At 39.5% G+C, this 25,803-nt stretch overlaps 1 protein-coding gene across 4 annotated transcripts in view; it reads right to left on the reverse strand.

Annotated features, from left to right (window-relative positions):
• Nucleotides 1–698: 698 nt before the first annotated feature.
• Nucleotides 699–25,803, reverse strand: part of LOC126210640 (nuclear RNA export factor 1-like) — a 140,879-nt gene continuing 115,774 nt past the window's right edge. For all 4 annotated transcript variants that reach the window (XM_049939958.1, XM_049939959.1, XM_049939957.1 and 1 more), the window contains 3 exons: nucleotides 25,580–25,753; nucleotides 20,586–20,722; nucleotides 699–2,276 (listed from right to left, as the gene is read on the reverse strand). In XM_049939958.1, coding sequence (XP_049795915.1) covers nucleotides 2,156–2,276; nucleotides 20,586–20,722; nucleotides 25,580–25,753 — 432 coding nt within the window. In that variant the 3' untranslated portion in view covers nucleotides 699–2,155. The remainder of the gene's footprint in view (nucleotides 2,277–20,585; nucleotides 20,723–25,579; nucleotides 25,754–25,803) is intronic.

Raw genomic sequence — 25,803 nt, forward strand, 5'->3', positions numbered from 1 at the left:
CAAGCTTTCGGTGCCATTGGCTCCTTCCTCTACAGAAGAGGAGTGAAGGAAAAGGACTCGTGAGGTTTAGGAAAAGAGGTAACGTTTGGGAAAGTCACCCAGTATCCTGGGTCAGGGGAGACCTACTGTACGGGATGGGAAGGTCTGGTAAATCTCTTGACCCGGTGTGCTGGGAGATTCTTCCGAACTGTACCCCTTTTCCTAAACCTCACCAGACCTTTTCCTTCAATCCTATTCTTTCCCCTTCAACCCTTCTGCCAGAAGAAGAAGCCAACAGCTCCGAAAGCTTGCATACACAACACCTTTTACATGCCTGTTCTCCTGCTGCTGCTTGGTGAGTAGACTTTTTATCTTTCCAGTTACATTGTATTTTCAAAAATTGATTATTTTTGTCATTATATTTCATATTATTATATACATATATATACTAGCTGGACTAATAATAATCCCTACAAAGGCATCAAAAGTTTAACATTAAAGGATTCCTGATGCATACACACATTATCGACAACTTGAGAGAACAGAGTGTTGGTTGAATTTTCCTTTGGATACAATGAATATCACATTAACTGCTCTCTGCACTCTGTTCCTTGCTGATGTACCTCAGTTAATCAGTCACAAAACTAACTATGATTACAGAAATGTCTGTCGTGCAAGGGACAATTTAATCTAATTTATTTGGTACAATAAAACACATATTACAAATTTCCAAAATTTTATTATACTGAATTACAATGAAATTTTCATGTTGCACATCCCAGAGACTCCTGGGGTACACTGTGTGTAATTCATATAATGTATGTACATGCAGAAAAAGTATCTGTATGTAACATATGAACAGGACATACATTTTAATTTGATTGTAGGTTATATTTTTAGACTGAGTTCACATAAGAAACAGTTTATTTACATGCAATGTAATGGATATTACATTAAATTACCTGACAGAATTACTAGCCAGTAACAACTTTCAGAAGGCGATATATTTAGTAGTGCCAATACACATGTATATAAAGAAATGTACATAACACTATACTAGCTTTCAGAACAATTAGTTCCTTCCCTTGGGGTAGGAGAGAGAAATAGGTTGTGGAAAGTTACAAGGGAATGCGGTTCATTCAAGACTGCAGGATGAGAGGGGGGCAAGATCTAGTGTGAGGATCCAAAGTTGCCCATGTAAGTGTGTCTGCAGGTGATGTCAAAGTAATATGTAACAGAGTGTGTCTCAAAACAATTATGCTCAGATCTATTTTGAGTAATTAACTGTCGGATGTTTTGATGTTACGACAGCTACTGCTGGTAATTTGTTTGGACGATGTTTCAGAGCAGTGCCAGTGCACGGCCAAGGCAGCAGTGACGGGCAAGCATACACATCTCACAGCTCCCCATTTCAGACCTGTTGGCTTCCGACTGTAGATAATATGAGTACAACACGTAACAAATTAATACTGACGAACAATCAATGATACTTTAAGTTATGTAGGGTTCCGAGCTCAAGCAAAATTGCCTGGTACCAGGTTATGCTTGATAAACTTGAGTTGTCTGAAGACTTGGCCGTCTTACTGCAGTTTGGTGTAAACTGTGAGCTTAAGGGCTCTACTGTTTTATCTGCTGTGAAGCGAGATCTGCTACGAGTGCTGTATCTGACATCGAATTATTGACAGTTAAATGTCCAGTGGCCACAGGTCAAATATAGTTGAAGAGAGAATGTACATAATTTAGGAGTAAAGGACACCACTCACTGCACAGTAGAAGCGGTGATTCATTGACAGCCACACAAAAAAGACTGAAAGTTTGCTAACCTTCAGACAAATTGTGCAACGTGCCTGCGTGTGTCCACATATGTGCTCGTGCCCACATACGCACACATCCCAAAAGCTAGGATAGTGTTGTGTACTTTTACTTTTGTGTGTGTATCACTTCTTTGAGGCACATATTGGACAGTTATTTTGCCCATAGTTTACGAGTTCTTTCGGTTAAATTTTCCTTTGGATACAACGAACATCACATTAATTGCTCTCTGCACTCTGTTCCCTGCTGATGTACCTCAGTTAGTCAGTCACAAAACTAACTTTCATCAGATGTACCTCAGTTAATCGGTCTCAAAACTAACTTTCATCATCTTTTTCTGTAATAACAAGAAGCTTTCTCGCTTTCAAGATTTCGCTGCTTCTTTTGGTTTTCTGAATCCACTTGCTGGAATTGTATCTGCTTTGTACATTTCAATGAATAATAGGAGAGCTCTTCTTAAGTCCCAGTCCGCAGTATCCAGGCAGCTGAAAAGAAAAAGAGTGTTATTTACTACGTAAGGTAGCAGAACCTTCCTAAACATTAATGAGAGGTTGTTTTTATATTTATTGCACAACATCTATGCATGTCTATACAAAAAAGCAAGTATCCAAACAAATTACAAGAGGCATTCAATAAGTTACGCAAAACTGTTTTTTCTCAGCCAGTTTCAGTTTGTTGTGGGACATTGTGGAATATTCCTGCTTCAGCACCTACAGTTTCATGAACTTCTGATAGAGAGCAGTGCTATATGTAGCCTTAAAAATGGCATCTGTAACAGAGGTGCATTCCAAGCAGAGAGCTCTCACTGAATTTCTTTTGGTGGAAAACTAGACTATCGCAGATATTCACAGGCACTTGCAAAATGTCTACGGAAACCGTGCAGTGAACAAAGGCATGATGAGTCACTGGATGAGATATCTGTCACCATCACAACAAGGTCACACAAATCTGTCCAGTCTCCCCCTCCCGTGTGCCAGTCGGATGCACACAGCTGCAGTTCCTGCGATGCTGAAGCCTGTGGACACTCTCATTCGAATTGATCAACAGATCACAATCAAACACCTCTCTGTGCAACTGGATCTGTCTGTTGGCAGTGATGATACACTCACGAAACTTCACTGGACTACAGCCCTGATCAGGGACCTTCCGACTTCCATCTGTTTTGCCCAATGACAGATGCACTCCACGAGAAGCAGCATGTGAATGATGGTGAGATTACAGATGCAGCAAGACATTGGCTCTGACGTCGACCAGTAGAGTGGTACTGCGCAGGCAAACAGGTTCTCCCAATAAAATTGCATAAGGCTGTCACACTGAATGGAAATTATGTTGAAAAGTAGGGTTTTATAGGCAAATGAGTGAGGAATAATATGATGTATTGGAATCCTGAATAAAACCAACCTACTTTCAGGAAAAAAGTCTTCAATTACTTATTGTATACCCTTACTATACAGGAAATTTAGTCAGTACTCAAGTTATGAATGGAGATGCCATTTTTTCCAAAGCAAATTATTTATTTTTCTTCTACTAAAGCTACACGATTACTCAACATTTCACACTCGAGTGCTTAGTAGAATGTGCATAAAACCAGTTTCAGACTATATCGCCAATATTCAATTTTCAAAGAGCACATGGAAGAAATGAATACCTAAACTTTCTGTGAGAGAACTGACGATAGACTTGTGGTTGACCTGAGGCCCACACACACTTGACTTTGGCTTTGTCCAGCCATTAATTCACAGTAAAATTTTAAACTCATTTCTTTCTGAGTCTAAGAGTGGCACTAAAGATTCTTGTTCATTATTTATCTTTAAGGCATTTTGCTGTGAAGAAATTTCATATATATATATATATATATATATATATATATATATATATATATATATATATATATAAAAAAGCGCTGGCAGGTCGATAGACACACAAACAAACACAAAGTGTGTATATTTGTGTTTGTTTGTGTGTCTATCGACCTGCCAGCGCTTTTGTTTGGTAAGTCTCATCATCTTTCTTTTTAGATATATTTTTTCCACGTGGAATGTTTCCCTCTGTTATATATATATATATATATATATATATATATATATATATATATATATATATATATATATATATATATATATATATATTCATTTTACAGATGGTCCTCACAATTTGTGATTCATAGACTTTCCCTTATTCTAACATGATGGTATCTTCTCCCTGTGTAGGTGAGAGTCAACAAAATATTTTGACTTTTGGAGATGCTGGTTAACGATTGAAATTTCTTGGAAAGACCTTGCTACAACAAAATACGCCTTTATTTTAATTATTACACCCCACGTAGCTTATCATATTCATGATTCCACGTTGAACTCTGTTTGGTAAGGATCCTATACTATGGAGCAATACTCCCTAACAGGTTAGACAAGCCTAGTGTAGAAAGTCACTTTAGCAAACTGGTTGCACCTTATAAGAGTTCTACCAATAAAATTCTGTGTCTAGTCTCCCCTCCCACAATATATTCTATGTGATGGTTGCAACTTAAGTTGTTTGTAATTATAGTCCCCATGTATTCTATTGAGATAAAAACCATGAAATTTACTTGATTTTAGTGTAACTGAAATGTAATGCATTTTTTCAGTACACTCTTTTTAGTATTCAGCATCAACTGCCACTTGTTGCATCATGTAGGTAACTTCTCTAAATCATTTTGTCATTATTTTTGATCTTCCTATGACTTTACTACATGATAAATGACAGCATCGTCTGCAAACACTCCGAGAGGGCTCCTCAGATTGTCTCTTAAATTGTTTATATGAATCAAGAACTGCAGATGACCTATGACACTTCCTTATGGAACCTCAGATATACTTCAGTTCAAAAGTCTTCTGGAAATCTAGAAACATGGAATTAACCAGTATCCACTGTTGACAGCACTCATTACTTCATGTGAATAAAGAGCCAGTTGTTTTCACAAGAATGATATTTTCAGGTTCCGTGCTGGTTATGTTTCAACAGACCCTTTTCTTAAAAGATATTTCATTATATGGGAATACAGTTTATGTACACTCTCCTTTTAGGAATACACACTTTTATTATGTCCTCCACCTTTTTGGTAACAGAAGTAAGTTTTGTAGCTGTTATCTTCTGCATACTTAAACTATGTGCAGTGTCACTTTGCTACATAAATGTATTACAAACTTTATATTTAATGTATAAGTTGTTGCATTTTTAGTGGCCATCTATAAGAAATTGTCATACTGCTTTAATGTAAAATTATGCTACTTAACACCAGCAAGACACAGTGATTAAGTGAATGCATATAGTGCCCACTGCTTTCCCATTTTTCTCATCGCTTAAGCTTCCGTAGTGTCAAGCGGAAGGTTTTCTTTTTAGTGATGTTGTTTTAGCTTATATTTGGTCTTCTTTCCCCTTGCATTTGTAACAGTGATCTTTTGTAAACAGAACTCTACTTCTGCACACTGAATTTTTTTATTTACTCCGTCAGCAAATGTATTAGTAATTTTATACGTAATGTATATCTGTAAATCTATTATATTTTTAATAGCCTTGTAGAAGAAATTTCATGTTTTCTTTAATACAAAACACTGTTGTTCAACACAACCAAGATGCAGTTCTTACGCACATGCATTTGGCGCCCTCTGGAGCCCAAATTTTCCTGGTCACTTGAGCCTGTATACTTATAGCAGTTGGCCTTAGTCTCTGGTGTCAGGTACACGTGACTTATGAAATATTTTATCCTGTGACACCTATTACAATTTTATGTTGACAAGAGCCTCTACCTGTGGGCACTTAATAGCGAGCATTCATTAAGCACAATGTGTGTAATCTGGCTACCATTTAAAGCCACTGCTTGTGATAATTTTTGTTTTGTCAATCTACGAATATTTTTCTATTAATAATTTGTTATGTTTGTCAAAATAACTTTGTAACTGATTGTATACATTTTTAGGGTCCACTACTTCAGAAGAAGCTATTTTTACAAATATTGAAACCTAGGTCAAGGGTTAACAAAACCTTTATTTGCAACTGGTTGGCTGATTTTTCAACCTATTCAGATTTGCACAGCTGCTGTTTCGCAGCCCTATTTAAGATTTTGATTTCCCCAACATCCTGGCTGTCTTTTGAGCTACTCCTATAATATGTGCACCTGTCTTGAAGATCACACCATTATTCGAGTAGATTTTTTTCATCTTTAAGGCATGTTTAGGAACAAGAAGAAATCACAGTGAGGTATAAGGAGCAGTCAAAAACTTTCTGTTCAAAGGCTGTACAGTTGAGAATTGGTATTCCACTCACACAAAATAACTTTGAGCATTGAGGCAATCATCCCACCAATGCACCAGCTTGAGGATCCCTATTTGTAAAACACCATGTCCTACTCCATAAAGAAGTCTGTAACAGCCAACTACACATTCTCACCTGACAGGAATCACTGTGCCTTCAAAGTTTTTTTTAAAGGGATCGAAGGCATGACAATAACATGGGGAGAGATCAGGACTATAGGGCGGTTGGTGAAGTGTATCCCACTTGAGTTGGACCAAGAGGCTGGCCTCCCACATCAACTGTAGTCTTGTGTCGAACTGTGACCAGCATGGAACTTGGTGCACCATTCCCCAAAGGCAGTTTTCAACAGATTTGCTACCTCAGACCCATTCTTCATTTTCCAGTGGACATCTATTGGTGTTTGTCATTAGGCAGCCTACAAAATAATACTAGCATGATGGCGTCATTTGGACAAATCTGGTAATAATGTCACCATATTCACGTTCCTATATTTCCTGCACGCATGTCAGAAAGTGACAAATGGCACACTAATTCCTTACTTGCATGTCAAAGCTTACATATGCACACGGAGTCACGTTATGTTGCATATACACTGCAGCAATACTCTCAAATAAAAACTTGTACATCACCCCTTATAATCTGGAGAATACTGGGGTACGCACCAGCAATTCTTGATGTAATTTGTGCTGTTTTTCAGGGACATGAATGTAGTGGTTTGCTGTTGTAATGAAACAGTATTTATTTATTTATTTAGCGTATGGCTCATAACATCACAGTAAAAATTACAGAAACAACACGATTTAAAAAAAAAATCACATATGTATAAACAGAGCAATAAATAACAGTTTGTATATAAGGACACCACCAATTGTAAATTTACACTCACAGAAGAGCAATCACAAGCAGACATCCAGCTTAGATAATAAATAGTCGATTGCCTCTTGGGTCGCCATTAGGAAATCCTGTGGGTCACCCTCGTATGCCCTTAGTGGGCATTCCTGCACGATGTGTTTGACCGTCTGTCTCTCAGCGCCACAATCGCAAGCGGCCGAAGGAAGTTTACCCCATCTGTGTAAGGAGTCTCCCACAGTTGGTTCTGATGTGATTAAGAGTTGACCAAACTTTGTGAGGGCAATCAAATCCCTTTGGTTTACTAAAGATGCATGGCATACTGTGGCAGTTTACTGCTGTTCTGCTCTCCCATTCCTCTTTCCATCGGTCATTTATTTTAAAGTTGGTTTGGTGCAGAGCCTGTGCGGTCTTTGGTGGAGGATGCCTAGACCGGAGTCGGTTTCCTTGGATGTCGTGAGTATCTTCATGAATTTATAATTGAGGGTTGGCCATGATTTTTTGAAATTCTCTAACCAGAGCATGTTCACGGCACAGGTTAGGAGGGGCTATGTTACTGAGAACGGGCAGCCACACTGTAGGAGTTGGCCTGATTGTGCCTGATATAATACGCATTGTTGCATTAAGTTGGCTATCTACCATCTGTGTGTGTTTGCTGTTGAGCCACACTGGGGCACAGTATTCTGCCACTGGATACACCAAGCCAAGTGCGGATGTTCTTAAGGTAGATGCTGTGGAGCCCCAAGTGGTGCCACAGAGCTTCTGCAATATGTTGTTGCGTGTTTTAAGTTTTGCTGCAGTTTTCGTCAGGTGTTCTTTGAATGTTAGTGTCCTATCTAGGGTAACCCAAAGGTACTTCGGGTGTTTGTTGGTGATTTAGTAATTTCCCGTCTAGATAGACTTGTAGTTCTCTGTTGGCCATTTTGTTGTTCAAATGGAAGGCAGATACTTCTGTCTTTGTAGCACTAGGTTGTAGCCTCCATTTTCTAAAGTACTCGCCGAGTAGTTTCTTACTTTCAAAGAAGACCATGTTTCCTTTGGTTTCTAGCTGAACTGATCCAGTACTTCATAGTAGTATTTTCCATTGATAACTTTTCTTTTTCAAAGAATGCTATGAGCATTACATCCTTCACATCCCACAAAAATGTCTTCACAACTTTTTCTACTGATGCCTTCTTTGAAGCAGACTAATCAAATGTCATTGATTGTCTTCACTGTTTCTTGGTTTCTTGCTATGGTGAAAGTACGTATTGACAGGGCATTTCATACACTGTGGGTAATAATAGACTCAGCTGTATGAAAACACAGAGCTACTTGAAGTCATTGTACCATCATAAGTTAATGGGTAATAGTGAGTCTGTAAAGTTCAAAGTATGCTGTGAAAGAAGAAATTGAGTTTTTGTTAAATGTCTTGCAAAAATATGTAGAGGAACTACAACTGAAGCTAATTCATGGGAAATCAGCCTTCTGAAAGGTTTTATGACTCGTTTGAGAATTTTTTTCAGTTTTCAGAAAAATCAACCCCATTGGCCCTCATTCAATGGAAATTAGAAGAATAAAATGATGCTTTCCAATGCAATCACAGCAATGGGCGCTAGGCATACAAAGGCAATGCTACTTCATTTTGTAGGCAGTAGGCCATAATTGTTGTTGCAGCTCACAGACACAAAAAGGAAAGGAAGTCAAAACCAGTCACCACAGTTATAACCTCATTCCTAGTTTATTGATATCAATATGGAAAGAAAGCCAGAAAACACCCTATGCATTGGATTTTGCATCACCAACTACCCCCCCCCCCCCCCCCCACACACACACACACAAAAGGGTGTAATCTCTGAGGCAACGGGTTGGGAGCTAGGCTGGAGTAGGGACAGATAGGATATTGTGTGGGGTTGGGTGGGTGGCGGAATACCACCGTGGGAGGGGTGGGAACGATAGTGGGTACGACATTTAGCACTTCAGGGCTCAATGACAGATAACCAAAAGCCCTGGCAGAGAATGTGATTCAGTACTTCCAGTCCTGGGTGGTACTGAGTCATGAGAGGACTGCTCCCTTGTGGCCAAACAGTGGGTATGTGGGAGTGGCAGGTGACTGCTGATACAAGGCATAAGAGATCTGTTTCTGGACCAGGTACACTCTATCTCTCTCTCTCTCTCTCTCATCCCCCCTCTCCGTGTGTGTGTGTGTGTGTGTGTGTGTGTGTGTGTGTGTGTGTGTGTGTGTGTGTGTGTGTGTGTGTGTGCGTGTGCGTGTTTTTGCATGCGGGCGTGCACGTGGATGGGTGCGCGGGCACACTTATGTGATTTGACCAACAGTCACACAATCTAAATTACACAGTTAGGAAAATTCATACAATACACTATGTCATCAAAAGTATTCGGACACCTGGCTGAAAATGACACACGTCTGTGGTGCCCTCCATCGATAATGCAGGAATTCAATATAATGTTGGCCCACCCTTACAGATGATGACAGCTTCTACTCTCGCAGGCATACGTTCAATGAGGTGCTGGAACATTTATTGGGGAACGGCAGCCCATTCTTCGTGGAGTGCTGCACTGAGGAGAGGTATCGATGTTGCTCGGTGAGGCCTGGCATCCATTATAGGGATGTTATTGTCGTGTAACCACTCCGCCACAGGCCATGCATTATGAACAGGTGCTCAATTGTGTTGAAAGATGCAATCGCCATCCCCAAATTGCTTTTCAACAGTGAGAAGCAAGAAGGTGCTTAAAACGTCAATGTAGGCCAGTGCTGTGATGGTGCCATGCAAAACAACAAGGGGTACAAGCCCCCTCCATGAAAAACATGACCACACCATAACGTCACTGCCTCCGAATTTTACTGTCAATACTACATATGCTGGCAGATGACGTTCACCAGGCATTCACTATACCCACACCCTGCCATCCAATTGCCACATTGTGTACAGTGATTCGTCGCTGCACACAATGTTCTTCCACTGCTCAGTCGTCCAAGGTTTACACTCCTTACACCAAGCGAGGTGTCATTTGGCATTTACCAGAGTCATGTGTGGCTTATGAGCAGGAACTCGATGATGAAATCCAAGTTTTCTCACCTCCCACCTAACTGTCATAGTACTTGCAGTGAATCCTGATGCAGTTTGTAATTCCCGTGTGATGGTCTGGATAGATGTCTGTTTATTACACATTATGACCCTCATCAACTGTCGGCGATCTCTCTCAGTCAACAGACGAGGTCGGCCCATACATTTTTGTACTGTATGTGTCCCTTCATGTTCACTATCACACTGGAAACAGTGGAGCTAGGGATGTTTAGGATTGTGGAAATCTCGTGTAAGACATATGACACAAGTCACACCCAATCACCTGACCACGTTTGAAGTCTGTGAGTTCTGCGGAACAGCCTATTCTGCTCTTGCATGATGTCTAATGACTAGTGAGGTTGCTGATAAGGAGTACCCGGCAGTAGGTGGCAGCACAATGCACCTAATATGAAAAACGTACATTTTTGGGAGTGTCCAGGTACTTTTGATCACACAGTGTATGTACAGTGCTTATCAGTAACTGCTGAAGAGAGAAACTGAATGTAGCTCATAAGCCGGATCAAAAAATATGAAACATAGGATTAATTTTGAAAATAGGAAAAAGGGGGGGGGGAGGAGAGGGAAGCTCATTCTCAATAGAAACAAAATGTCACATTACCCACTTAGAAAAACTGTCCTATGTAGAGTCGTTCTTAACCACTTTTTCATATTTTATTACACAGATAAATTACATAGGCATGGCAGACTTCTAATCACAGTCTTCCTTGATGTCACTGTTAACTTCACATCTGGTAGTCATTTCATCAGTTTCAATATATTTGTCACTCTCCTACCAAGAACTCCAAGCACGTCATCATCCAGGACAATGAACACTGCCCCATTTCTTCAACCACACTTCTTGAAAGCTTCACTATTAGATGTACTCTTTGCATCAGGAGTAACTAAGTGTTTGACACTTGCACCATAACTGTGACTAATTCAGAAGTTTGTTGATGATTTTATTTCTTTACTAAACTTTACTCTTTAGAGGAAAACTGTGCCCATTCTGTCACTTAAAACAGTGGAACTATGAGCACAATAAGAGTCACTATGTAATTAACTGTTAACAGTCATAGATAGTTAAACTACTGCCTTATATACAATGGTCACTTTCCAAACACTTGTAATACTGTTGCTCTGTTCTGAACTAAGGAACAGGCACTGCAGTTAACAAGTTTTTGTGATCCAATAATATAGTGGTATTTGTAGAGCCACACACTCATTTTTCTTGGTCAAAGTTTTGGTAACCATTGCAGTTTACATTCAGATCAATAAAGTAATTTGTTTGCTTTGCGTCACACAAAATATCTTTCAGGTTCCCTCAGCACAATAAATTACTTGCATGCTAATGAGTGCTCAGCTGAATTGTTGTTTCCATTTTGTGGATAATATTTCAACGACCATTCCTGCCATCTTCTTCACGTGCTGTGAGTTGTTTTGTTACGCATACTCGGTGCTGAACTCCAACCAGACTGTGAACTGTAGTTGGTCTCATGTTGCTATTTATAAATGTGTTCAACTCCTTACACCAAATAGGACATTTGATGCAATTTTGTTTTGCAGGGCCCACACAGGTATTCTGTGAAATGTACATTCTCTTGGCGCTTCGCACTGACTTGCCTGACTGAAACAAAAGCTGTCAACAAACGCTACCTCAAATACAATCACGAAATGAAATATGATGAGACCAGAAACACAATGCAAATATTAAGTACAATGGGAGAGTGTAATTAAGGAGTCCTTCAAAATAAAGATGTTGCAAAACCTAATAAACAGGGACAGATTTCGATTTAAACAAGGCTTGGGGTCTGGCACTCAATTTAAGATATCTCCAGCCGGCAGATACATCACAGATGGAAATGTTGACAGGATGAGCAATTCTTGGAATTTAAGTGCAGTCTCTGAAAACAAAATAGCATCAAAGAGCATTAGTGGGCATTGGGAGTCGAACTTGGCTACAAATAGTGATGCAAGACTAACAATAGTCCACAGTCTGGCAGGAGTCTATGCAATGAGTACACGTAACAGCACAGCTTGCAGCACATGCAGCAGATCACTGGGTCAGTCACCAAAATACTGTAGACTAGCAAATGTGGCAATGTTTCGTAATTGCTAAATATGTATTGGAATTGAATAAACGTCCACCTTTTCCCTGTCCATCGCCTTCTCTCTCTCCCCTTGGCCAGTCCTCCTTCCCCATCTCTCTATCTATATCCTCCTCCACTCTCTTCACCTTTCTCCTCCTCCCACTCTCTCCATCTCCTTTTTCCCCTCCCCCTCTCTCCATCTCCTCCTCACCCTCCCCCACCCCCGCCCCGCCCTCCCTATCTTCTAACTTTATTTCAAATGAAACCTTGAAATTAATTAAAATGAATGGGTAAATCAGCCAGGATCATTGGTATGTGGGGCACAAGAGAGATTTCTCCATCTGCTGGATCTGTAAGAATAGCAACTTCAATGACAGAATTTTTCACAGTTTTAATCTGCGAACTTGTATGATCACAAAATTTCAGAAGATTCATATTACCAAGTAGTATTCTAATCACAGGCCAATAAGCTATACATACAACACTCCTGTTTTCTGTTAAAGGAAGAGAAAAAAACGAAACTATACATTTTACAGCACAGTCTAGCATTTTTTTCCCTCTGTCAGTTTCAACAGAAACCCTGTACACTGATGTTTAAAGAAGATATAGCCCATGTCCTTCTGGATGTTTATTAGAGCATCATGTAAAACTCTGAAGCAAATCAGTTAAAAACTTTTTGAGATTTTTGCTAACTATGTTTCCACACCCTGCCAGAAAAAAATTCAACAACTTCAAGGACAAGGTCACCTTATTGACAAGTGAAGTGAAAGGTAGTTCATCATTGTGGGAGCATATGAGAAATTCAGACAAAATTAAATGCACGTCACAGTAAATGGTACCTGAAGAGTCATGTCGTTACACAGAGTACCCCTTGCCCTCCCTCTCACGCACAAACAATTGTAAAGGTGCCAAGTGGCATCCTATGACAAACTGTCCCAAGCGTATTGCCCTTGCAGGTCCTGAAGAACAAGATCCCACTTCACCATGTCCCATACACATTCATCTGGTGAGTGATCTGGTGATCTTGCTAGCCCGAAAAGTACTAGTATGAGGGTGGTTTGAAAAGTTCTTGAAATTATCACGAGAGGTCAGTTCTAGCACAACGAGTTGTTCATGGGATATTCATTGGACTGCTGCCTGTAAACATGTGCCACGTCAATCCTCTCGGAAGATAGCTGTGGCGGTGATGAGGCTCTGTTGTTGTTCCCACGTAGTGATTTGTGAAGATGGAAAAATCGAGATTCGAGCAGTGATTAAGTACTTCGTAAAGAATGGTATGAAAGCAAAGGACATTCGTGCTGATTTCCACAATATACTGGGGGACTCTGTTCCTTCATATTCAACTGTTACCAAGTGGACAAATGAATTAAAATTTGGTCGGGAGAGCTCAGATGACGATCTGTGCAGTAGTAGGCCAAGAAGTGTCACTACTCCAGAATCATTGTAAAAGTGCACAAAATGGTCACAGAGGATCGCCAATTGAAAGTGTGTGAAATTGCTCACCATTGCCAGATGTCATCTGAAAAGGTATATCACATTTTAACTGAAGAATTATAAACGTAAAAATTATCTGCAAGACCGGTGCCACAACTCTCGACGCTGCGCCCGCACACACGTGCCATCGCCGTGGTAAAATCACACGAACTAAAGTAAGAATTGTTGTCACACCCATCTTACTCACCTGATATGGCTCCGGCAGACTTTCATCTCTTCCCAAAACTGAAAATTTTTCTTAGTGGATGAAGATGCACTTCAAACAAAGAATTGATAGCCGGAGTTGACAACTATTTTGCAGGCCTGGAGGGAACTTTTTTTTCAAGATGGGATCAAGGCACTGGAACATTGTTGGACCGAGTGCATTAATCCACAAGCAGACTACATTAAAAAAATAATAATAAAAAAGTTTCAGTGATGTAAGTACTTTTTTCTATTTCGTTCCGAGAACTTTTCAACCACCCTCGTACACCACAAAGAACACTTGACGTGACAGCAGCTGTAACTGGAAGTAAATTGTATAACAGCCCGTGCATTGTAGCAGCACTCATTACTTTACCCTGCAGAAACATCAAATGTGACTGCAAGTTGTAACTGATGGACTCTCCCACCCTAAAGCCTGGGACGGGACTAGTGTGTCACGAGTGAATGCACTCTGGAGTATACAGATAACCACATCTACAGCACACACGTGTTAGTCCACCAGTCACATTCTCCAGTCCACTGTTTCACATAACCAGAGTAGCCACGACTGGTGGTGTCGGAGCGCTAGTGGTATCTAACCAGATTCACATGTGTTCTCAGTACTGCTGCAAGCAGACTGTTCCCAGTGGTTCCTGATGACACAGAAGGCACAACAGGTGACCAGATTTCCCAGATGTGGCAATGTTCCACAGACCACTGTTGAAAGCAGTGACACACCACCAAAACATTGTGTCCGAAATGAGCAGCAATTTATCAATATGTCCGTCTAGCTTCCCACAGCACAGGCCTACAATGCGATCCTATTCAAACAGCTGGAGCTGTTCCACAGGAATATGGACTCATCAGAGGGGCACGGTTGTACTCCTGAATGACTGTTGCAAACACTGTTCACCTCTAAACTCAGCACAGATACTGCCTGCAGAGTCAAAACATACAGTGCACAATCCTCCCGAGCACCGTCTAGTTGCCGATGACCGTAACAAATGTATCACTAACACTACGACCACAAAGTATGCACTTATCATCCCCTCGTGCCACTGAAAACAGTTCTTGATGGTATTGCATTTTTACAGCTGTCTATTTTCAAAAACATACAGGGTAGTCACAAACGGTGTGAAAAGCTTGCAATGTGCAAGGGTATTACAGGGTAAGTTGTGTGGAGAAATAATTGTTAAGAAAAGAATTCGATACATTGCACCATTTCTGATTTAATCAGCACTGAAGTTAGCCAATCAGGTCACTTCACACGCAAATTGCGCAGCCTGCCAGATACAGTTAGTGTCAGTTGTCCTCATAGCGTAGATGACAGAGCACGAGACTGCTCAGCCGTTGGCTCAGGTTGGATCCTTGCCTCCGATCCGTGTCCAATTTTTCTATTGCTCTCCTGTTTGGCTTTAGGAAACTACACGAAGAACATTTGTGGTACCTGCCTCTCTGGCAGGATGCTCAAATTTGTCACACACAATGATCACACTGGCTAATTCCAATGTTAATTAAATCAGAAATGGCACAATGCATCAAATTTTTTTCTTAGCAATTATTTCTCAGCACAACATATCCTGTGATACCCTTACAAGCCTTTCACATTGTTTCTAATCGCCCTGTATATGGCATATGTCCAGCTGACTGTTTATTAGTGTACTACATAAAAATTTGAAGTAAATCAATCAAGAATGTTTTGTGATTTTTGGAAACAACATTAAACAATGTATTGTCTTTATCTGCACTACTACCCGGGCCTTCTGGATCCTCCCCTTCACCAAAAGTTTTTCAGAACTGTGCATATAGGAGTTATCCTTACAACACATACTCCGCTACTGTAACTATCCTGGCCTCAACTTACAGTAACACCCTCCACCCAACAGTTCCACTCACCCTGTCCATCATCTCCTCCCCATACTCATCTCCCACCCTCTTCGTTAGCTGCCCTCTGCCGATTAACCTGCTCATCTTTCCTCCCTGCACCACTACCTCCTAACCTGCACCTATTGACATTCTTGTCCCTGCACACTCCACCAGATAGTGTCGTACACTACTACCTTCCCCTTTGCCTTACCCACCCTCATCAGACTGCTGTTTCCATCCCATGTGATAGTTGCATTCTGGCCTGAGCTGGCAGTCATGTGCCTGGGTGTGTGTATGAATAGTGTATGTTTCTCTTTTACTGATGAAGGCTGTGCCCAAAATCCTCAAGTAAGTGTCTTAATTGTGCCTGTCTGCAACTTAACATGTCATATTTATGAAAATACTGTTACCACAAATCTTGAAAAGTACTTGACCGATTTAATTCAATTTTTTACACAATACTATAATAGACATTCAGACGGACATATGCTACATATTTCTTAAACAACGGTGTACTAGTTTTCTGTTAAAACTGACTGTGACAAAGAAAACACTGTACTGTGCACTGCTGTGTAAATGTGTGGTTTTGTTTCTTTCCCACAGTCAGACAAGTGGTTTCTCCCATACATAGTCTTTCTCATTATATATATTACCAAAATAATAATAATAATAATAATTAATAATAATAATAAGTATACTCAACAATGCGTTTTTTTTCTTCCTCACACTTGGTTTTCCCAGAAAACAGAAATGCTGTGTTTATGGCATATGATTAGAAGACTATTACTGAATATGAATTTGCAATAACAATAAACAAGACTCACAGTTACAGAAAGGGGGGAAGAGGAGATTGGAAGAGCATAGACAGAGAGCTGGCACAGGAGGTGATGGACTGAGAGAGGGGAGAGGCACACTGGGATTGTACCCAATTCACCGACATATTTAGCAATGGCAAGATGGAAGCAACTCAGTTGAATGTCTGAAAGCACAACACTGAATAAAATACCTTTTTTTAAAAAAAATTCAGTATCCACTTGTATTTCAGTAATTTCTTGCTTCAGTTTCCATCTTGGCGGTGGTACAGGGATGGTCCAAAGAGTATGAATGAGCTAATATGAGCATCACATCTCTGGAGCTCGTGTTCTGACACATGCATTGTATTTTGTTACCCCCTCCCCCACACTGTATAGGATGAATCACATAAGAAGCAATACCCCTTTTTATTTTGTGAACGGTTACACATGTCAAAACACAGTTTTCAGCAAATGTTAAGAGCATCAAGGGACACACATTTTTTTGTTTAGTTAACTTTTTAGTCCTGGTGTCAACTGAGATATTGAAGTAAGTACTTTTTTTTACAATGGAACCGTATACTTTTTACAACTGCATCTCATAGCTCTTTAGAAGACAATTACAGTCATATAGCCTTCTTTAATGTTGACATTGAAACCTGTCGCACAAAAATTCAAGAAATGTCCTAGAGCACGGTGGCCGGAATCGGCATTAGCTGTGCAAACACCGCCAAGCAGAGCTCTCATACTATGCTGTGCAAGAACGTCAACACATTTGCCTATTAGTTGTCTGCACTGCACACTGCTCATTTCTGCTCAAAATTCGATGTGTGCAGACACGTACACCAATGAGGAGAAACTGGATATATTACTCCTATATGGTGAATGTAAAGGAAATGTCTTACAACAGCACAGCAGTACAGGGCTATCTATCCAGATCACCAATGTCTGACATGCCAGACAACTGCATGAATTGTTAAGATGCTAGTGTGATCAGGCTGCTCGAAAGTCAAAAAGGCAACAAGAAAGAAAACAGAGAACACGAAGTAGCTGTGTTGGCTATGACACTAATGAGTCCACACAGTGGCACGAGACATATGGTCAAGGAATGAGGAATCAGCCAGACAAGTGTTATTCGCACCCTGCACAAACAGAATTTCTATTCCTATCATCTGTCACTACACTAGGTACTCGATGCCTCTGATTTTGAATCCTGTACAGAATCTGTCAGTTTGCCCCTCAGAAAGTTAGAGATGACCTGCATTTTTCCAATGTGTGCCCTTTACCGATGAAGCGACTTTTACTAATCACGCTAATGTAAATTTGCGTAACATGCACTACAGTTTGTCTTTCCCGTGTGATGGTCTGGATAGATGTCTGTTTATTACACATTATGACCCTCATCAACTGTCGGCGATCTCTCTCAGTCAACAGACGAGGTCGGCCCATAAATTTTTGTGCTGTATGTGTCCCTTCATGTTCACTATCACACTGGAAACAGTGGAGCTAGGGATGTTTAGGATTGTGGAAATCTCGTGTAAGACATATGACACAAGTCACACCCAATCACCTGACCATGTTTGAAGTCTGTGAGTTCTGCGGAACACCCTATTCTGCTCTTGCATGATGTCTAATGACTAGTGAGGTTGCTGATAAGGAGTACCTGGCAGTAGGTGGCAGCACAATGCACCTAATATGAAAAACGTACATTTTTGGGAGTGTCCAGGTACTTTTGATCACACAGTGTATGTACAGTGCTTATCAGTAACTGCTGAAGAGAGAAACTGAATGTAGCTCATAAGCCGGATCAAAAAATATGAAACATAGGATTAATTTTGAAAATAGGAAAAGGGGGGGGGGAGGAGGAGAGGGAAGCTCATTCTCAATAGAAACAAAATGTCACATTACCCACTTAGAAAAACTGTCCTATGTAGAGTCGTTCTTAACCACTTTTTCATATTTTATTACACAGATAAATTACATAGGCATGGCAGACTTCTAATCACAGTCTTCCTTGATGTCACTGTTAACTTCACATCTGGTAGTCATTTCATCAGTTTCAATATATTCGTCACTCTCCTACCAAGAACTCCAAGCACGTCATCATCCAGGACAATGAACACTGCCCCATTTCTTGAACCACACTTCTTGAAAGCTTCACTATTAGATGTACTCTTTGCATCAGGAGTAACTAAGTGTTTGACACTTGCACCATAACTGTCACTAATTCAGAAGTTTGTTGATGATTTTATTTCTTTACTAAACTTTACTCTTTAGAGGAAAACTGTGCCCATTCTGTCACTTAAAACAGTGGAACTATGAGCACAATAAGAGTCACTATGTAATTAACTGTTAACAGTCATAGATAGTTAAACTACTGCCTTATATACAATGGTCACTTTCCAAACACTTGTAATACTGTTGCTCTGTTCTGAACTAAGGAACAGGCACTGCAGTTAACAAGTTTTTGTGATCCAATAATATAGTGGTATTTGTAGAGCCACACACTCATTTTTCTTGGTCAAAGTTTTGGTAACCATTGCAGTTTACATTCAGATCAATAAAGTAATTTGTTTGCTTTGCGTCACACAAAATATCTTTCAGGTTCCCTCAGCACAATAAATTACTTGCATGCTAATGAGTGCTCAGCTGAATTGTTGTTTCCATTTTGTGGATAATATTTCAACGACCATTCCTGCCATCTTCTTCACGTGCTGTGAGTTGTTTTGTTACGCATACTCGGTGCTGAACTCCAACCAGACTGTGAACTGTAGTTGGTCTCATGTTGCTATTTATAAATGTGTTCAACTCCTTACACCAAATAGGACATTTGATGCAATTTTGTTTTGCAGAGCCCACACAGGGCTGCTGCCAAAAATCCACATTGGCTTCTTCACGTGTAACATCAACAGCTGTGGAGTGTAAAAACATTGTGCAGTGTCATAGGCAATTACATTGTGGGACCTTACTTCATCTCAGGTGCTCTAAATGGACATTTGTATGCAAACTTACTGACAAACATTCCACCGGTTCTTCTAGAAGACGTACCACGGGAAATGCGACAGTGTATATGGCTGCAGCACAATGGTTGTCCAGCACACTCGTCCCATGTTGCAATGAAGATACTGAATGAGAACTTTCCTGGACAATGGATAGGACGAAATTCTGTTGTCAAATGGCCTGCGAGGTCCACTGATTTGACTCCTTTCAATTTCTTTCTTTGGGGAGCGCTCAAAAATGCAGTCTATGGCAAAGCCCCAACTGCACCAGATGAAATGTGTTGTCAAATTGCCAGTGCATGCTCTATCATATCAACCACTGTAATTATAACTGCTCATTATTCTTTCTATAGTCATGACTATAGTATCAATGAGCACTGTTGGAATTGAACAACTCATACAACTACCTGGGTGTAACACTTTGTGCAGATATGAAGTGATCACAAACGTTTATTCACGGGTAGAGCAGATGGACACTTCAGTTTATTGATGGAATACTGGGTAAGTGCAATTAATCTACAAACGAGTTGGCTCTCAAATCACTCATGCGACCAGTTCTAGAATATTGCTCAAGTGCGTGGGACCTATACCAGATAGGACTAAAATGGGATATTGAACGTATTCAGAGAAGGGCGGCATAAATGGTCACAGGTTTGTTTAATCCACGCTAGAGTGTCAGAGATTCTGATAGAACTGAACTGGAAGATTCTTGAAGACAGACGTAAAATATCCTGAGAAGGTCGACTAAGTTTCAAGAACAGGCTTTAAATGATTTACATATTATTCAAAAACAGATCATGAAGGTAAGGTTAGAATAATTACTGCACATAGAGAGGCATTCAAATATTCTTCCCATGCTCCAAATGTGAATGGAACAGAAAGAAATCCTAAAAATTGGTACAATGGGACTTATCCCCTGCCATGCATCTCACAGTGGTTTGCAGAGTATAGATGTAGAGGTAGATGTAGATGGGAACAAAATTAGAAGATTATTAGTCAATGCCTACTGCAGTTTCTTCTTCTTACCCCTAAAAAGTTATGTACATGTTACTACAGCTTTCATGATAATGACATCAAAACAGAGGACTAACTGAATAAAAATAAAGTAGAAGAGAGTCAAATGCAATATCTTTTTCTGTAGGGATCCAGTAAAAAAATGACACATACCTGCGTGACCACTCAGCTGTCATGTCGGTAAGCTGTGATAACTTTTCAATCATAGAATTTTTATCACTCTCTGTCACCTCCCTCGGTGGCCTGATTTTCTTTAGGACTGTATCTGGCTTTGGGTATTTAAATGCATTCTGTGGGGAAAGATAAATAATTAACTGCCATCTTATATACTGTATTTACTGTTAGTTATTATTTCACAATACTTGAAGGTTAATGAGGAAACATAGTAAACAAACCTGTACAAACTACTTGCAACCTCCACTACAAAATAATAAAGTGTATGCAATACAGAACTAACAGTTATACAAGTGACCAGGTGAAAGTGTCAGATTGATACAACAAAAATTATTGAGGAAAAATGGTAAGTACACAATTCATTACACTCTTTTAGACACAACCACAGATATATGCTTATAATTGTGACTGGATTCTGCCATAAATTGGCCATTTTTGTGACTGGATTCTGCCATAAATTGGCCATCTTCAGCAAGCACAATTCTTAAGCACAAATCACATTAAGCATTTTTGTTAGAGAGGACTTTCTTCAAAGATGATTTGGATGTCGTTGCTAACATCACTTATTACAAAAACTAGTGTGATGGTTCAAATATGCTTTATAAAAGGAGGAAGATGCAAACAGAGAACACAGAAGTGGAGGTCCCCATGAATGGGATTGACTTTATTAAACCGCTTATAGAGTAGGGTTCCAGGCATTGCACTCTACAGCCACTGGGCCAGGTCAGCCCTCATTTACATGTAATGGACACAAAAGAAATTCTCTTGATCCACTACAGCCTTGAAAATAACACACATTTTGGAAGCAGTGGCATTAGGCTAGTGGTTAAGTAACTTCGATGGTGTGCACAATGTTGTGTGTCTGAGTCCTGTTAAGTGCTATCTGTAGTTTTTAAAATCTTTATGGAAATGTCTGAGATCACTATTTTTATTTAATTAATTTGTTTAAATGCAAATATTTTATTTCTAATCCTTCACCAGTCAACATGCAAGTCGCCACAGTGGTTTCAACTTGAAAGACTTGCACCAGGCGAATGGTCTACCCGACGGGAGGCCCTAGCCATCCTTCACTATGCCATTTGAATAATTTCATTTAAATTATTGTATTAACTTTCTTTGTTGCTCTCATTTTTTCTTTATTTCATCCTTTTTTCTTTTGGACTATTTGTTCACATGATTTTAATTTTTTAAATTTATCCATTGTAATACAGAAATTGTTTAAAAATTACTGATCTATTAATTTAAAAAAAATAAAACATGAAATAGTCTACTTATGTTGGCTGTGCAGTGGGGTGAAAAATTTATTTTTCATTGTTAGACAAGCAATTTTTGGTTGTCAATCCTCAAACAAACATTTACAACATAAATTCTTCTCACACCACGAAAACACAGTAGTTAAAAAAATAAAACAAAATTCAAGAAAAATGAGTAATAGAAAGAATGATTCCAACAACATGCAGAAAATACAGAAGGATAAAAAGGAGTACACTTAAAAAGGAGTAAATACACAACAGTAATTAGAATCATATGGCCAAAGATAAATTAAATAAAGAATGAAATGAAGAAAAAAATGAGAGCAAATAAGAAAGTTAATACAAAACAGCAAATGAGAAATGAAATAAATCATAACAAATTAACTGAAAAAATTATAATGAGTTATTTCAATAACCACACAAACAAAATTAGACAGCATCCGACAAGACTCTAACCCACAATCTTAAACATACGAGCCAAATGACTTAACTGCTAGGCTATGGTGCCATTTCAACAAACAGTCATAATATTATCACACAGACATTAGTACAACTGTAGCCAAGATAAAGAACAGTGCAGGACGCAAAAAGTTTAATCAAATTCTGATAAAGAAACACAAATGGCCCGCATACTGACAGTGACCCAACACTACACATCATCTGCGTTTGTTATACGGTTTGTTTGTGTATTTTTTGACAGTGCTTATTTTGGGTACATGTTTTTTTTATGTTTTATATATTAGGGGCATTCAAACGAAACCCGGTCACTAGTATAAAGTAACGGTAACGATTTTATTAACTCAAAAATGTAATTATACACAGCAAACGTACTCAAAAATAGTCGCCAAAACTGTTGGCACATTTATCCCATTGCGACACTAGCCAGTCTATTCCATCCTTGAAGAAGCTAATAGGCTGCTGTTGGATCCAGGCCTGGACCCAGACAGGCACTTCATCATCCGTTGCGAATCGATGTCTGCGAATAACTTGTTTTAGAGGTCCAAACACATGAAAGTCACATGGTGAAATGTCAGGACTTAGTCCAAGACTAAAGCACTCACTTCTGCAACCATTTCCGGTGTGATGACATGATGAGCCTGTCCAGGACTAGTATCATCTTCCAGTGACTTGTACCCATCAAGGAATCGTTTGCACCATTCCACAACACTTGAATGACTCAGACTGTACTCACCATATACAGCCTTCATCCGTCAATACATTTTGTGGCCTCTAACTATCTCTGCCAATAGAAGTGAAAAAATGATGAACTTTCACACGTACAAAAAAAATTATTTTGTTATGTTTTTGAACTTCCACTGCTATGATTGTGAAATCTGAATCCTTCCTGGTCATGCTGACAAAGTTTTATGAATTTATTCCTAAAAGTATAGACAGTGGAAATTAAAATGTCCTGTGGTGTCTCTACTGCTCCAAGACGGCCCGTTTGATGTCCTACCCCTCTTAAAAAATTAAAAGGCAAAGCCCACTTGCTTAGGGAAATGCTTCAAGAACTAGAAGAAATTGGCATAAAAAAAGCTAGAAACTGAAGCAAAGCAAGAAATTGAAGCAAAGCAAGAAGTAAGCAAAGCTCGTTGTTCTGGCCCTGATGGGACAGTCGGGACCAACCGACTGCTGCATCGTCCTCTGCCGGTAGCGTTTCTGGATACAGTAAGGAGGGGTGTGAGATCGGCACACTGCTCCCTTGGCCAGGTTGAAAGAATAAAATTTAGAGGCGGGAAGGTTTCTGAGACAAAATAGTTCTGAGAAGAAAGGAAGGAAAGGTGAACAGATCAAGGAGTACTGGGGGAAAGCACAGTGCTAAATTAGTGACTTAAACATAGCCCTTAGCCGGCCGGTAACAAAAGAAGAGGAAGAGGAAGAGAAAGAAGAAGAATAAAAGCTTTACACATGATTATTAATAGACTTAGGTTTGTGTGGAAAAACTAAATGCTATCCACATCAACTCTGGGTTCACAAGTTCCTAATCAGTATCAACAAGCCTTGCACACCCACACCCCCCTCCAGGGAATGAAATTTCTAAACCTCTTTAACCCATTTGATAAGTTCTGATGGTAGGCTTGCCCTAAATTATTTTCATCTGCTGAAGTGTATACACTAAGCTGTGGGACTCTGTTGTGGTCTGATTGGAATGTCAGTCAAGTAAAATTTTAATTAATTTCTATTTGTATCTCTCAGTTGCACAAAACAAAATTGCAGTTTGATGATGGCAAATTGATGAGAGGTAATCTCTATCACATTTTGTATACTGCTAACAGACTCTGCAGCTTACATTTCATAAAAAATAATGTAGAATCTGGTCATAGACAAATTTTCATGCAATGTAACTGCTAATTTGTGGTGCTGCTTCTTACAGCCACGTGCAACAATCACAACTAACATTAGTAAATGAAAATTGTATTCCAGTATTGACAATGGATGAGTGGACGATTGTTGTTGCATGTACAACCACAGATACGAACTTCTGACCATTCTTTTACCTGTAATAATTGATCCACATCTGTATAGACTTCCATGAACAAGCCTTATCCTTCATTCTTTAAAGAGCAGTATTCTTCTTCAGCATTTGTCCATGGAATGCTCCACTAATGACATTCATCTGTGATATGCTACAGATTACCACCCCCACCAGTGCCTATATGACACTCCTGCCATCAAGAATGTTAATTACTCAGAGAGGAAAATTGTGAGCACCATCAAACTGAATGTGAATAGTAGAAAATTTCTGCTGGGCATATTCATATTTAACCAGTTTGTCTGCTGTATTCTGTGGCAGAGGCGGGGAGCCAGCACAGTACGGGAAACTGCCACAATCAGACTGAGAGGTATACCAGAAAAATGGTCATTAATGTGATGGACAAATTTAAAACAAAAACAGGATAGAAGAGTAAACAGTAAACACTGCAACTGACAGGGCAAAAAATTCAGTAGAACTAAACTTTAAGAAATTTCCCAAATTCATTAAAGGTATAATAATTTATGTGCCCTGGCCATTTATAAATGAGCATTTGTTAAAGCAACTCTATTGTCTAATTTAAAAGTTATTGAAAGAGACAGAAATGTGCAAATAGCCTGGGAACTTCTGGTATTCAGATGTGGATATTTTTTATATGTTCTGACACTGGGTTTTACATTTTAATATTTAATCCTACTTGCTCGTCGTGCAACGTGCGGTGGACGGATTCAGTTGGGCATAGTCCTAACATTAGAGCTGGTGCTGCACAGAGTGCCAAGAGAGATTTCAGAGTACTACAATCCTATGTACTTCCACAGATGTTGAAGGCAACTGCATAAATACCGAGCATAGACACTGGAAGCAGTTAGCTGGAGTACAGATCTTGTTCGCGAAAGAACAGCTGACAGTAAACCATTATTTGTTTGGCTGAAATAAACAGAAGTATGTGTGGTAAACTGAGAAACTAATTATTTGATTAAAAGAAAAGCAAAAATTGAATAATTATGTTATTTGTGAATCCGAATGACAAAAGCAGAACTTCTGCAGTCACAAAGGAGTAGTAGTTCACCTCGAATTGTGGATAAGTGGTTTACTGTTTGATGACTCCAGAAGGAGAAAGCAAATTACAGCAATTCTGCAACTCATCATATGCTTTATGTCCCCGATGCACAGCATCACTTACCATCCAAATGCAGCATAGGATACAAATACATGTTACAGAATACAATTCTTGTAATTCAGCTTACCTCTGCTTCTCCCGTTGCCGCATTTGTAACGTGCGCAATATCATTAACTATCTGGTATTCCTCTTTCGCTAGTCTGACAAGGACAAAGGTACGCATAAAATGTCGAGGCGATTCGTCTTGTTCTGGTGTTAGCTCTTTGAACACTCCTGTAACTGTCAATATAGTCTTTATCTCCTGTAAAAATAAATATAATTTAGAGAACTGATTACTGCAGCAACATCTAG

Source organism: Schistocerca nitens, chromosome 10 (assembly GCF_023898315.1).
Source record: "Schistocerca nitens isolate TAMUIC-IGC-003100 chromosome 10, iqSchNite1.1, whole genome shotgun sequence".
NCBI lineage: Eukaryota > Metazoa > Arthropoda > Insecta > Orthoptera > Acrididae > Schistocerca > Schistocerca nitens.